This window comes from Gossypium arboreum, chromosome 6 (genome assembly GCF_025698485.1).
Source record: "Gossypium arboreum isolate Shixiya-1 chromosome 6, ASM2569848v2, whole genome shotgun sequence".
NCBI lineage: Eukaryota > Viridiplantae > Streptophyta > Magnoliopsida > Malvales > Malvaceae > Gossypium > Gossypium arboreum.
This window is the reverse complement of record NC_069075.1, coordinates 1,974,324-1,987,299: the sequence shown is the minus strand read 5'-3', so window position 1 is coordinate 1,987,299 and position 12,976 is coordinate 1,974,324. Positions and strand designations below refer to the sequence as shown.

Sequence of the window (12,976 nt, the reverse complement as noted above, 5' to 3'; positions counted from 1 at the left end):
ACAAGAAAGAACACAAGAGTTTTAACGAGGTTCGGTAAATTATACCTACGTCCTCGGGCACTAACACCAGATGATAACTTTACTATCTCCAAAATATTACAAACAAATAGAATTTCTTAAGAATTCTCAAATGGGAGAAGAGAGAAAACTAAGAGAGAAAGATTGGTTGGGATGAATTGAAATGAGAAATGAGAAGGCCTATTTATAGTTGAGGTTCAAGGACCAAACAATAAATAGCCCATTATCTCAAGGACCAAAAAAAATTATCCCATGCCACTTTTTCAAAGTCAACTTTAGGGTGCTAAACTTGCACCACTTTGGATTGTTTGCCATTAAAATTGTCTACCATTAATCATAATGTTAACACCATCAAATTATGTCTTGTACTCTTTGCACATTTAAAATTTAGTGTCTCTACTCTTAATCTTAGAAATTTAATCTCTCAACTCATTTGATTTAATATTTACAATCCAACTAATAACATCATCAAAGGACTTTCGTTAAATTAGATTACATGACTTTTTAAAGATGAAATATTTACTCACGTGGCTAATTGTATTTTGCACATTATAACATTATTTACAAATGCTTAAAATGCGTAATAATTTGATCAAGCAAAAAAAAAATTACATAAGTGGAAGGCCAAATAAGCAAATAAAATGTTGAATCTAGTATTATAAAATTTTCGATTTTAAATCTAGAATTGTAAGGTTGTTAGCTTTGTTTCAAAGAAAGGAGAGTGAATGCATATATATATATATATATTTTCTGAGATAATGTGCCCTTAGATTCGCAATATGAGCAAAATTTCCTGCTTTAAAAATATCACATAATCCAAATTAATAGAATTAAAAATAGAGTAATTAAATTTAAAAATGCAATGAGTATAAGGACTGAATGCATAATTAGACCTAGATGTATAAATTAATTCATAATAATTAATTTGTAAGAAAACATCAAAACTTACTATTGTGGGAATAAGAAGCCATGCTGGTTTTATTAATATTAAATCCTTGTAAAGAAAGAGTCTTCAAAGTGGGGAATAAACCCAATGTTTGTAATGAAAAGCTACAATCTGCATGTAAAACAATGCGATATTTCTTTAGGATATATGTAATTAACAAGTCAAGGCAAATAATTAAACATTTGCTTCAAATGTCTAATTACCCGTATTGCAAATCATGTACAGCTCTTCCAAATTTCTCAAACCATATAAATCTGAGGAGAATTAGAATTTGAAAAATAGTTTAGTTCAAATAAAGCTCATGAATATCACACTATCCAAATTAATAGAATTAAAATAAGAGTAATTAAATTTAAAAAATGCGATGAGTATAAGGACTGTATGCATAATTAGACTTAGATGTATAAATTAATTCATAATATTTAATTTGTAAGAAAACATCAAAAACTTACTATTGTGGGGATAAGAAGCCATTGTGGTTTCATTAATATTAAATCCAAATAAATAAAGAGTCTTCAAAGTGGGGAATAAGCCCAATGATTGTAGTGAGAAGCTACAATCTGCATCTGCATCTGCAACTGCAATTGAATGTAAAACAATGCTTTATTTCTTTAGAATATGTGTAATTAAGAAGTCATGGCAAATAATTAATCATTTGCTTCAATGCTAAATTTCTAACAAATCATGAAAATTAATTTATAAATCTACTTTTTTTTACTTCAATAGTAAAATGAGTTATTAATTTTTTCCTCTTGTCGATATTTATAAATTTTATAGTTTACCCCAAAGTAGAGTTTAACATTACATAGATTAATGCAGAACATGTACAGCTCTTCCAAATTGCTGAAACCATATAAACCTGAGGAGAATCAGAAATTGAAAAATAGTTTAGTTCAAATAAAGCTTATGAATGTATATTACTCATTCAATATTTCTTTTTTCTTCTTAAGAAGAAAAAAAACAGAGGATGGGGAGAAGGGTGATTTTTACCTTCCATATCTATTAATCCATTGAATTTAGAGATATCAATCCACAAAGTCTTTAGATTTGAAAGTGTAGCAAGAGATGACATTACACTATTGCTTAAATGATTAACACTCAAATGAAGAACTTTCAAATTCAGCAGCCTTAGCCCTACACCATTATCAAGTAACAACATTTTTAATTATTTTATTCCATAAAATATTTATTTCTTTAAAAATTGACACGTATCTCCTTTTTAAATATTTTATTATATCTTTATAGGACACTTGTCAACCCAATGACTTTACTTATGGAGTCCAAAATCTCCACCAATATACCAAATATTTTCCTAAATTTATAATAAATTTAACAATAACAAAATTAAAAAATAAATTTAATGTTAAATTAAAAAAATCATAAATACCTTGAGATGGTATAAATCCATTCACTTCATTCTCAAATAAGATCAACTCTTCTAAATTGCTAAGAGCATTTAAATCTGAAGAGAGCATTACACAAAGGAAACTAAAAATAAGTTTTCTTCTTTAGCATGTGAAAACTAAGAGTATATTAATTTAAATATTTAAAGCATATAATGGGAACTATTCATTTAGCCTACTACATTATTTGATTTAGCCTACTACATTATTTGAGTTAGATTTTGAATAAAGTTATTTTCAATTCCACTGGTTTATTATGTTACTATATATATATATATATATATATATATATATATATATATATATACATTTCACAACAATAATTATTTTTTGTAAATGTGAAAACGAATTTTTCGATTAAGTTTTGGCCTAACTTGAATGGGTTTATTCAGTTCAACTTATGAAATTCTTATTGTCGGTGGTAAATATTAAGCTAAGTGTTTAAATAGAGATGAAACTTTTTATGAGTTACACATGAATCAAAACTTTAAAAATAGTTAAGTAAAAGTTAAGTCCACCTCATATAAGAGAGAAACTTTACACAATGACCAAATAAGAATCGAACCTTTTCAATTGTGCTCAAATAAAATTTTTCAAATATCATATAATATATTTGAAATTATATTTTTTTTCTTTTCAAATAATATCTTATTAAACCATGTGTGTTTTATTTTAAACAGGTCAACATTCATCTAATTTTTACTTTCAAAAGGGCATGGCTTTTTTTATCATTTTGAAAGGTAATTAGGTGCTTGCAAATAAATATTAACAATGTATTTAATATAATTACATATTAATTAAGTATTAGAAAATTGCAGCCTTTATATATATATATATATATATATATATATCTAATTCGTTATCAGATACCATATTCTTACCTTTTGTATATATTGCCCCCTCCAATTCGTTATCAGATAAATCCAAAGACTTCAAATTCGAGAGCTCAGCAAGGGACGAGAATATGGTATTGTTAATGAGATTATGACTTAAACTAAGTACCTCAAGTTTGTTCAACTTCATTCCTTCTTTTTCTGAAAAGAAAAAAAAGTTAATGTAATTTCATCTTAAAAAAGATGATATGTTGGAATAACAATTAATTAAGCCAACTGATTTACCTTGGACTAGTGACCCAAGGCTCTTAATTTCATTTCCCCCTAAATACAACTCCTTCAAGTTCATCCAATTATTATTGCTTTCTGTTCATATCCAATCAAAATATATGTTAGTTAATCAAGTTATTTAAAAAGGGATAAGATAACATTTACTCCCTGAATTTTGTAACTTTCTCCAACTTGGTTCTTGAACTATTTTTTGTCCACATTAGTCTTGGAATTTAACATCTTTCCATCCCTTTGGTCCATGAGATGATGTGGCATTATGAGATTGTGTCATGTCATCACCTAAACTCTTGAAAATTTGTTAAATTCTAGGACTTATGTGGACCAAAAAAAATTTATGTACTAAGTTAGAAAAAATTACTAAATTCAAGGACTAAATGTTGCTTTACCCTTATAAAAATAACTAACTAATAAGCTCTCTATTTTTTTAATCAAATTAAGCATGATATTCAAAAAGGAAACATGCCTTGTATATCAACGGTTCCTTTTAATCCACAATCCTCCAAATGTAATGATTTTAAAGAGGCAAAACCATGTAGTTGTGATAGGATGTTATTTCCTAAACAATTGCCAGATAAATCCAAAGTTTCTAAATTGTTTAGCTTTGATAACATCTCAATACCTGTCAACAATAATATTAAAAAAATGGACAAAACCACTTTAAACTTGGATAAGCTTTGCATTAATATATACAATTTAATATTTCTACGTACCATTGATAGGATTTGATCCCGTGAATATATTGTCAGTTAAATTTAAAGAGTTGAGTGATGAAATTTCACTTAAGGATGCTAAAATGCTATCATTGAAATTATTTCCACTCAAGTCAAGATTCTCCAACTTGCCCAATTTCGATGACAACCTTTCAAAACCTACAATGAATAAGGAAATATAGTAAATTAGCAATGTCCGGGGACAAGGTCTTGGCTCCAAAAAATATGGTAAAATTTTAGTTTAGTCCTTACCAAAATTATAAATTGATGCCATAATAAAATGTCATTTCAACGATGAACAAGTAGTTGAAATGATTTTTTGTGACATACAAAATAAGAAAATTAAATAAATTCTCATAATAATTTTGAAAGGTAATAAACCTTGATTGGTAACACAACCCGCTATGGAATTCCCACTTAAAGAAAGAATTTGTAATTCCTCAAAAGGAAGAAACAAAGAGGCATTGAGATACCACTGCATCATATTGTTGTTGGAATAATTAAGGAAAAGATGGGCGACTCGTCCACTTATTGGGTTGCATTCAACCCTTTCCCACTTACAACAATTTGATGAACTTTCTTTTTCCAGCTTTGACTCATCGTATAGATCTAGAAACGTATAATCAATGAACTCAAAGAAAGGTTTGAGTTGGAAGAGAGCAAATCTTTCTTCCTCTAAGCAACCATCACACAGCGTAGCTCCTAAAGATAACACTACAAGAACCATGGCCAACCATTTCGACTCCATCTCAGAACTTTATGTATTTGTAGCCAACGCTGCAACCCCTTATATGCTACAACGTAAAGGAAGAACCCCATCATGCTTCCAAGAAATTCATTCATAAGGGTCCACTCATCACTTAAATGGTATAATTTTTGTTTTTCAACTTTATTATTGATTATTTTCCATGGAAACCTCTTATTTCTCTCCTCTATTAATTTGGATGTGATAGAATATTGATAAACTAGTATCAAATATCCTCTCATATGCCCAGGTTTAAATATGTTCATATTAAATTTGAATTGATAATTAATGTTCAATTTTAAGATAATAGAAAGACCTTATTAATATAATACTGAATATAATTCTTAAAATATAAATAAAAACTTTAAAAGATTTATATTAGATACTATTTATGATGCTCACTTATTATAGCTTTCACATGAAGTTTCCTTTAAAGGTGGAAAATGTAGATTTATGTCTCGATAGATTAAACTATTATTAAGAAAACCTTGATTTAGATGATAATTTGTTCGAAATGGGTCTATATCTGAATTGATAAAATTATGATTTTCATCGTCTTACAACTTGTAATCAGCGTGTTGAATTATCGTAAGGAGATATTGTTTGATTGTGAAATTGTAATGCGAAACCGCAGGTAGAAAGCATTTATAACCATTGGTTTCAGGCAAAGCAACATCGTAAAGTGTGCGTCGTATGTCCGTGAATTGGTTGAAGAGTGATGTGGGTACCATTTGCATGGGCCGCTCCTCTTTTAACTTATTTGCAGATTTGATGTGAGTACAATTATGGAGCCCCCTATTGACAATGATTGTTTAAATTACAAACGTCTAAACTAAGTTAAGCTTTGGGTCTCTGCATTTCATTTCTTCGGAATTACAATTTATATTATTTAATTATTATTAAAAATTATGAATTAATTCTTATTTAAAATTTATTAATTAACAATTAATTTTATATTATACACCCATCTATGTAATTTTTTATTCTATAAGCAGGTTGAGTGTGTGGTAAGTATTACATTTTTTATATAATCAAATTTTTAAATTTTTACTATACCCTATAATACACTTGTTAAACATTTAATTGATTTGTGAAGTCTAAAAAACTTGGTATATCAAATAATTTTCCTTTTATAAAATTTGAATTACTTATTTAAATTTTTATTTTTTATTGTACCAAATATATTATATTTTGTTAGATATAAAAATTAAATTTAATATCTTAAATGGACTCCTAAGTTATTTTATAGATTAATTATTTTTAAAAATCATTTAAAAGAAATATAATTATTTTATATTTTCGATCCCGCTTAAGTGGTCTACATTTTTCAAGCTTTATTATTTACTAATTTCAAATATCATATGTGTTGTATGTGATTTTACATGTTTAATATTTAACCATTTTTAAACAATGTACTTTCAATATAAAGTAATATTTTTATTTGAATTATTGAATATAATTAAAATATATTAATTTATCAATTCAAATATTTTAATAAAAATTTTCAAATAACAATTAACACATTTTAACATATTAAACATACACTATAGTTTTATTTTATGCAATTAATGTGAAGTAATATTATTCAAAATAATAACTAATTACATAATTACCTCTAATATTAATTAAGTGGTGATTAATGTGCTTAAAATTTTATTCAAGGAATAAGTATATTCACAATTTTAACTAATAATTGCAATAAAATTCTAATTATTTTTAAATGTGTAATTATCACAACTTTCATTAAACTATGATTATTTTTAAATGTGAATTTAGTAATATGATGAAAAATAAATAGTATTCTTATCAATTCAAAAGGTTTTTAAAAATCATGATATATAGATATTTTCCATGGAGTTCTCTTGTTTATTTCTCTCTCTTGAGGTAAAATGAGTTAAGAGTTGTTGAGTGGCAATCAACAACGCCAACTACAGGCTGCAAATAAGGTGGTTTAATATTTATAATTATCCATAGCTCTTCCTAACCTTTAAATAGGAGGATAATGCGCTTTAACACACTCGAATCCATATCTTCCTACACTAACATTAATATCGATACCAATCAAATTAAGATTCAATTCTCATATTTCTTACTTTTTAATTACAAGCATCTTACTTTTTCTCTCTGTTTTTCTTCCACGTTAAAGATGTACAAGTTAATGTATATAAATGGCTTACAAGGTGTATAGTGAGTCAATCCCGTGTGGACCCTTTTCTTTGCTTACTTATCATACATAGCATTGTTGTTTCTTGTCTTTCATCATCCCGAATACATCCACACTTGTTTCTTTAGTTTCTAATTGTTGTTGCTTTGCTGATTTTATTTTCATCAAATAAGTTTTATTAATTTTTTATATTATAGAAAACCATCAAAATTTTACTTTTTAATAGTACAGGGATTAAATTTATCGACCATTATAACAGAAAGACTTACCAAATACATTCACCTTTTTCTATATATATATATATATATATATATATATATGTATATATGGTTGACATTTCTAATTGGCTGTCTTGCATTTCTAATAAGTTGTTTAATAGTTGGCATAATGAACTGTCGTGCATTTCTAATAAGTTGTTTAATAGTTGGCATAATGAATCATAGACATAATAGACTGGTTTAGATCGATCCTAACTAGATGATTCAGAATTACTTCTTTAATAGATTAATAAAATATTAACCGTTTAGGCTTAAGTTAAGAAGGAAAGGAAGAAGAGGTATTAAATCAATCTTAATTAAACTGTGGATACATCCCAATAACTATGATCCATGTTTTTAATTAGAGAATTCAAAATTTAAGGTACTCTAATTAATTCATTAGAGTATCGATATTTTCATCAATCTAGCCATCATATATAATAGGCATTAAATACTAGTTTAGATATGATGTGGATCATATTTAAAATATGCTAATCGAATTTTATTTAGTATACATTTATTTCATTACAACTTTAATCTAACATGTTGAAAAGAAAAAAAGAAGAAATAGTTCTCTTAAATTTTAATGATACTATTTTATATGAAAAACTCATTAACACAATATTGAACATAATTCTTGAATATATAAATAAATAAATTAAATATACTTTAATATTTCTAACTCCATTTTCAAGGTGTGACAGGTTGGTCAGACCAATAATTGACTGGAAGACTAATCTGAAGACTGACTTTGAATTAATTAGATCGAAAAACTGTACGAATCGATTAAAAACCGATTGAAGTAGATTTTTTTAAAAAATTAATTTTTTAATAATTTTATAATTGAACTGATCAATCAATGAAATGACCGATGATTTTACCATCGATCTGATTTAAAAAAAAAAGAAAAAAAACATTGGTTTTATCATCTACACTAAACATAACAACAAATATATATATTTTAACATTTAATTTGTATAGTTAAATTTTTAAAAAAGAATTTACTTATTTATCTATGTAATTTTCATTTTATAAAATTAAATATTTTTGTCTTCTTTCAACAAAAAATATGCTTAACTTTAATAAAAATTAAATATTTTAAAATTATATTTAATTTAGTGATATATTAATCTTCAAAGAATTATATAAAATCAATTAGTTAATATTATTAAAAATTATATTTGAAAAATTGATTAAAATATAAATTATAAAATATAAAAATTACTAACCCTCATGCTTCCAAGAAACTCATTCCACAAAGGTCCATTCATCCCTTAAATGGTTTAATTTTTTCCCCAAAATTTATGATTGATATTTTGCATGGAAAAGCCTCTTATTTCTTTCCTCTGGATGTGATAGAATCCTAACATAACTAGTAATCACCCACCGCTTACGCCGGGGTTTAATAAAACAATTTTATTATTTATTTCATATCAGATTTTGTTTAAATTTTATTAAATAACAATTAATTATTTAAACTCTTTTTATTTTTATTGCATCGAATATGTTATAGTTTGATCCAGTTAGATGGAACTAAAACCAATTGAAATAGGGTTTTTAAAAGTTTTTCAATTTTTAAATTTTCAATAATTTTATAATTGAACCGATTTAATTGATGAGCTAATCAATAATTTATCCACCAATCTGATTAAAAAACATTGATTTTTATCATTTACACTAAATATAACAATAAATAAATATATATATATATATATATTTGACATTGTAGTTTACCTCCTGCATTGAAATTAACAGCTAACAGAGAAAATAGCCATGAATGTATATCAAGAACTACAAAAAAACTTAATAAGGAAATGAGATTTACTTGTAAGATAGAAGGAAAGGAAAAACGAACCACAAGAAGGAAAGGAAAAACGAACCACAATTTATTGTTTTTAAAATAGTATTTATAATTTTTACATTCTTAATATTTCATTTTCGGTAAAAGCATTCACTCCTATGATTTTAAGAATGCTCAATTACCCTTTTAGGTTTGAATAAAATTTCATAAACTTCTTTGAGATATATTACTAATTTAACCATTATACCTGAACAAGCCCGTTTGGCCCCTAGCCCAAACTTAAATAAACCTAACCTCAAAACCCAATTACAAACCAACCCAAATAACCCAGGCCCAACTAAGCCCAAAACCCTAAATGCACCAAACAAAATTTCAAACCCTAGGTGCGCCGCACCTAGGGCCTTCTGTTTGTCTGCCACCTCCTGCCTGCTGCAGCACCGCCCCACCGTCGTCCAAGTTGCGCCCCTACAAGCATTAAACGAGAGTTGACATAAAGCAGAAATCAAAACATGTAATGGCTGTAGCACCCCAAACCCGGCCCAGACGTTATGACCGGATCCGACATGCCACATCGAAGCGTTCAAAACATTTTATATTGTTGATCCAGAAAAAACTTACTTAGTGTTTTAAAAGATAATTTCATTATAGGTTAAAGTGAATGGAAGCTGTGCACCAGGTAAGAAACCGGAAAAGAGGTGGTGAGTCCATCGGACTGCTTAAGTACCAAGCTCCCTCCGGATCCAATCCTAGACATGCATACCGCCATTGCCACACCTTAACGTCATGGATATTTCTAGGAAACCGATTTTGATTAAGTCATTTTTAGGAAAAGTGATTAATTTTAGAAAATACTTTCATTGTGGAAGCTTTGCTTGTTGTCGTATTATTTTGAAATCAATTGTTGTTTTTGAAAACGTGCCCTAAAGCTATCCAATTTCAACAGTTAAAATAAGTAATACCTATTTTAGTAATACATATTAAAACCATCAAAAATAATTAACCGGCCTTATTACATTTAAAAAACCCAAAACTTCAAACGTAAATAAAAGGATGTCTAGTTCACCAGAAGAAAACCAAATTTTCAGAACCGGTGGCCACTCAATTCCCTCACGACTCCAAGCCCACTATGGTTGGGGATTTCTGCATGGATGAAAATAAAAGGGTGAGTTTGGGAAACACGGTGTGTAAGGAAAACCCATTCAAAGCCCAAGTCACTCAAGCCCATTGGGCCTAAACCCATTCAGTAATAAAGTGATATTGGGCGAGCCCTTTTCAGATTACAATAAACTGGGCCTTAGCCCCTTATTCAGATAACAGTATGGCCCATAGGCCCATTTCAAAATACATGCAACATCAATAACATATGCAAGCCCATTTGGGAAGACTACTCAACCCACTAACCACTACACTTCACCCGTACCAGCCCTACACTCCATGTGGGGAATAGCTCAACCCACCCCGCCCAACACTCCACAGATTGCGACCTTGTCGCTCAGATTATCAATAAATTGAGGCAAAGCCTCCAGTACATGGACAAGCCACTTTCAGTACTTCCTTCGTCAATATCCCAATCCCATGCATCGATAATAACAACATGGCATGCGATAAATAACAACAAATCAAACATGCATTTAGGTCAATTTAACCCTAGGGGTATTTGGTAATTTATCTACTAGGGTAAAGCGTAAATTTTCCACTTTTAAAGGTATTTCAGTAATTTATCTATTTTAAGGTTTTTCATGCATATTCCTACCTTTCACGTACTACGAATCACGTCGAGGGTTCTTACGAATTGGGCAGTTGGCCCATCATTCCAATTTTGGCCCATTAAGCCCAAAAATATCGAGGCACGAAATCATGCACTTCGCAGTCCAAACATTGCAGCTTACCAAAACATTAATCGATTTACCTCACGAGCATTCACACACTCGCAAATCTACAAAATACCGATTTTCTAAGCATTTCGACTTTTCGCTTTTGCCGATCTAGACTAAGAAAGAGGTGTTAGTTACACACTGTTTGCGACGATATCTTGTGAGATCCACACACGAACCGCCTACAATTGGATTACTAACACATTAATCTAACTATTCAAATATGAACTACGATTAACCCCTTACAATATTCGCCAACCACACCTCTGGATCATAGTAAGCTTATAAGAAAACAATAAGCAACTCATTAACAAATTTTTGTCAATGTTTACCACATAATCATAATTTCACTGCAAGCTGTCTTCTTGAGCAACAGTCACTAAATTATTTATAACTGGAGCTACGAAACTCAAAATCAAGTGCCACTAATTTTTCCTGAAAATAGACTCATATATATTCTATCCATAAAATTTTCAGAATTTTTGGTATGGCCAATCAATACCAGATTTTTCTTAAAGTTTCTCATGTTTCACTGATTGACTAATCTGACCACTCTTCATTTCAAATCAAATTTCTCATTGTACAGAATTCAAAATATGTTCTCATTTATTCCATTTGAAACTAGACTCATTAAGCTTTAATTACATAATTTATGCAGCTTCTAACTCATCTCCCACAATTTATGGTGATTTTCCAAAGTCACGTTACTGCTGCTGTCCCAAGCAGATTTATTACCAAATCACTCTTTCACATCTAACTTGCATGCTTGTTATTTAAACATGTATATCACCAATCAATCATCACATATCTATGATTTTACTTAAGTATAATCTCCATTTCATCATTTTAAAGCACAACATGTTAGCCGATTTTTCCCCTTAGCATCTAAGGCTCATGCATGCTCATTTGTTTGGCTCAACTTCACCTATCTTCCATTTTTCATCAAAAGAACATGAAACGACAACCATTTCCTTCATTTTAATTCATGACTAAATGCTCACAACACAACTAAAAACCAAAATATGCTTCAAGAGTTAAGGTAGAATCAAGAAAAACTCATGAACATCAAGATAGAAGCAAACTACCATGAACTTACCTACAATTTTCTTCCCCAAGTGACCGAACATTCAAGAGCTTTCTCCTCTCCTTTCTCTTCTCTAACTTTCGGCTATGATGAACAAAGATGGACAAAACTTTGTTCTTTTCACCCCTTTTTCTTTTAATAAAATTTCATATTTCATCCATTTAATTCTTTAATACAAAAGACATGAAATGCCCATCATGGAACATTTACCTAAACCATTATCATGGAACATTTACCTAACCCATTATCATGGAATATTTACCTAATCCATTATCATGGAACATTTACCTAACCCATTATCAATTTGTACCATGAATTATGGATATCAAGTGCTCATATTGTCTACAACAACATGATGGCTGGCCACTTCATGTAAAATGGGAGGTTTGTCATGCAAATCCTCCTATTTTGCACTCCTATTTATTTGGCCACTTCAATTTAGCATATAGCATTTTCAAACATTTTCACATAGGTTCTATTTCATAATTTCACCCCTTTTTTCTTATGGAACAAAAATTAACTAAAGTTGTCGGGTTCTATCTTAAGCTTGGGCCTTCTAGAGGCCCACTAACATAATTAAACCTATGCCAACATTCACAGAATTCCTGAAAATTGGGGCGTTACAACTCTACCCTCCTTAAAGAAATTTCGTCCTCGAAATTTACCTAATCCAACTAGTTGAGGGTATTGTTGACGCATAGTCTCTTCTGATTCCCAAGTAGCTTCTTCCCTTCCATGATTACGCCTAAAGTACTTTCACTAACGGGATGATTTCCTTGTGAGAACCTTAACATCTCGAGCCAAAGACAGCTCCTCCTCAAAGGTCAAATCGGTCGAACTTCAATTTCTG

General features: G+C 29.2%; 1 protein-coding gene across 1 annotated transcript; it reads right to left on the bottom strand.

The window, feature by feature from the left end:
• Window positions 1–911: 911 nt before the first annotated feature.
• LOC108484910 (probable leucine-rich repeat receptor-like protein kinase At2g33170) lies at window positions 912–4,960 on the bottom strand. The gene is made up of 9 exons (XM_053029480.1): window positions 4,454–4,960; window positions 3,486–4,360; window positions 3,249–3,401; window positions 2,352–2,426; window positions 1,955–2,098; window positions 1,770–1,823; window positions 1,417–1,542; window positions 1,168–1,218; window positions 912–1,075 (listed from the first exon to the last, which is right to left on the bottom strand). Exons 2-9 carry the CDS (start codon window positions 3,547–3,549, stop codon window positions 957–959), a joined length of 786 nt encoding a protein of 261 aa, XP_052885440.1. The 5' UTR covers window positions 3,550–4,360; window positions 4,454–4,960; the 3' UTR covers window positions 912–956.
• Window positions 4,961–12,976: the final 8,016 nt, after the last annotated feature.

Bases quoted from the DNA above. Each gene is read 5' to 3' on its own strand.
- LOC108484910 (XM_053029480.1), bottom strand. From the start codon at position 3,549: ATGAACTTGAAGGAGTTGTATTTAGGGGGAAATGAAATTAAGAGCCTT. The intron at 2,099-2,351 runs GTATTTATGATT...ATAATGGTGTAG, and splicing joins TGGATTTATACCATCTCAAG to GGCTAAGGCTGCTGAATTTG. The intron at 1,824-1,954 runs GTAAAAATCACC...GATTCTCCTCAG, and splicing joins TGGATTAATAGATATGGAAG to GTTTATATGGTTTCAGCAAT.